Source organism: Etheostoma cragini, unplaced genomic scaffold, assembly GCF_013103735.1.
Source record: "Etheostoma cragini isolate CJK2018 unplaced genomic scaffold, CSU_Ecrag_1.0 ScbMSFa_4124, whole genome shotgun sequence".
In the NCBI taxonomy this organism is placed as follows: Eukaryota; Metazoa; Chordata; class Actinopteri; order Perciformes; family Percidae; genus Etheostoma; species Etheostoma cragini.
In genome coordinates, this window is record NW_023268464.1 from 133 (window position 1) to 2,625 (window position 2,493).

General features: G+C 40.6%; 1 protein-coding gene across 1 annotated transcript; it reads right to left on the bottom strand.

Annotated features, from left to right (window-relative positions):
• Nucleotides 1–316: 316 nt before the first annotated feature.
• Nucleotides 317–1,856, bottom strand: LOC117941060 (spectrin alpha chain, non-erythrocytic 1-like; the record flags this gene model as incomplete). The annotated part of the gene is made up of 2 exons (XM_034866156.1): nucleotides 317–481; nucleotides 1,686–1,856. Coding segments are annotated over 2 exons (336 nt in total), but the record flags the coding sequence as incomplete, so codon positions are not given.
• Nucleotides 1,857–2,493: the final 637 nt, after the last annotated feature.

Sequence of the window (2,493 nt, forward strand, 5' to 3'; positions counted from 1 at the left end):
CTGATTGTATATTAGACTCTCTCTGTGTGCCAGACAAATAAAGCTGCCTTGCCGTGCAAAAAACGGCAGCATTTGCTTACAAACATTCTGTTTTTTGACCCCCCCCCCACACACACACACACACACACATTGTGCCTACGCAAGAAATAGTTAAGCAGGAAAAAGGAAAGTAAAAAATAAGTGTATATTTCCTGCATGTGTACAGGTTATAGTACCAAGTAGGTGATAAAGTACGTAAACAAACATAATAAAAAATACATAAAAAATGAAGTAACAATATAACCCCCCAGTTCCAGTTTCTCAGTCCGTGTTCTACCTGCAGCAGCTCCATCAGCTGCTCCTGCTGTCCCGCCTGTCTCAGTTTGTCTCCTCTGTCGGCCATCTTGTCCTGAAGTCTCCTCCACCGGCTGCCGAGCTGAGTTGATTTCCTCCTGATGCTCTGGCTGTTGTAGTGCTCTTCAGCAAGCATCTCCTGTCCCAGCTGAACATATACACGCATCAGTTGAAAGTTAACTTCAGTGTCTTTCAACCCGGACCCTATTTTCCTGTGTTTTGTGTCAAAGTGAGTGATGGGAACAACAATTTCTAGGAATGAGTATATTAAGAAAGACAAAACATTGCAATGTAACGTTATTACGCAAAAGTGCGCTGTCAGTTTAGGTCAGCTAAAAGTTGTGTTTTTCCTGCTGACAGACTCAGATTATTTTTCTAAGTGTGTGACAACATTATGGGATGGATCCCTAAAGAGATAGACCTTTTAGTTATAGAGAAAGATCCTTTTAGTTTAACATGAAACAGAAATCACCATCACCAAACCCACCAGACTCCATGTAAATAATCACTACTTTTAGTGTGTATAGAGTAGCATATCTCCACCAGACTCCATGTAAATAATCACTACTTTAATCATCGTAAAACCCACTTCATTCAAAGAGGACAGAAACTAAATAAAAATACCAAAAGCCATCTTGGTTCATCTTTCCACTGTTCCACCAATCACCACTCTGGTCTGGTTGGAATAAACTCTTAATTCACACATTTATATGTGGATATATATTTGCTGCTCTATACACGCTAAAAGTAGTGATTATTTACATGGAGTCTGGTGGAGATATGCTGCTCTATACACGCTAAAAGTAGTGATTATTTACATGGAGTCTGGTGGAGATATGCTGCTCTATACACGCTAAAAGTAGTGATTATTTACATGGAGTCTGGTTGAGATAAGCTGCTCTATACATGCTAAAAGTAGTGATTATTTACATGGAGTCTGGTGGAGATATGCTGCTCTATACACGCTAAAAGTAGTGATTATTTACATGGAGTCTGGTGGAGATATGCTGCTCTATACACGCTAAAAGTAGTGATTATTTACATGGAGTCTGGTCGAGATAAGCTGCTCTATACACGCTAAAAGTAGTGATTATTTACATGGAGTCTGGTGGAGATATGCTGCTCTATACATGCTAAAAGTAGTGATTATTTACATGGAGTCTGGTGGAGATATGCTGCTCTATACACACTAAAAGTAGTCATTATTAACATGGAGTCTGGGGGAGATATGCTGCTCTATACACGCTAAAAGTCAATCAGTTTCCAGTCAGTTTTCAGTCTTTTCATCAGTTTTCAGTCTGTTTTGAATCTGTTTCCAGCGATTGGTCCAGGCTATTTCCTGAGCAGTTTACCTGGACCAGAGTGTCCAGCCAGACCTGGTTGGCCTGCATCTCCCTCTCCGCCGCCTCGTGTCTCTTCAGCTTTCGGAGGATGTTGGTGGGGTCGCGGTACGACTCGTCCTCCGCCACCTTAAACTTCTCCTCCATCCACAGCAGCAGCTCGTCTGCGTCTCTCTGGAACTCCTGCAGAACCAACCAATAGAACCAACCAATAGAATCAACCAATAGAATCAACCAATAGAATCAACCAATAGAATCAACCAATAGAATCAACCAATCAATGACGACGTTCACGTCAACATATCAAGACTTTTACTAAGGGAGTGGATGGGTTTCAGGTCTTCTAAATATCTGGAACCAGGTGTATACAGCGCTGCTCATGAGTACAGGAACCCTTGCTAAAGTTGACTAAAAAGAGGAATAAAAAAATCCTCTTTTGGAAATTAATCTTAATACCTTAATTAAAAAATTAGGAAAAATCCAAACTTCAAGGACACCAATTTTCTATATATACCTAGATGTTGACATGGTGTTACTTCAGTTAGCTTAGTAGCCGGTTTGATTTGCATTAAGAGATGATGTTATGGATTTTATGGAAAGATCCCCATGCCGAACTCTATGTATGGTGAAGGGCATGTATGTGATGATGTGGGGGGGGAACTTGATCAGGATGCATAGTATCCTGATCCATGTAATAACTGGCCTTTAATTATAAAAATCCGCCTCTAGGGGAATATAACACAAGGGGGTGTATACTTATGCCCCTGTATTTTAACATAGGGGGTGTATACTTATGCCCCTGTATTTTAACATAGGGGGT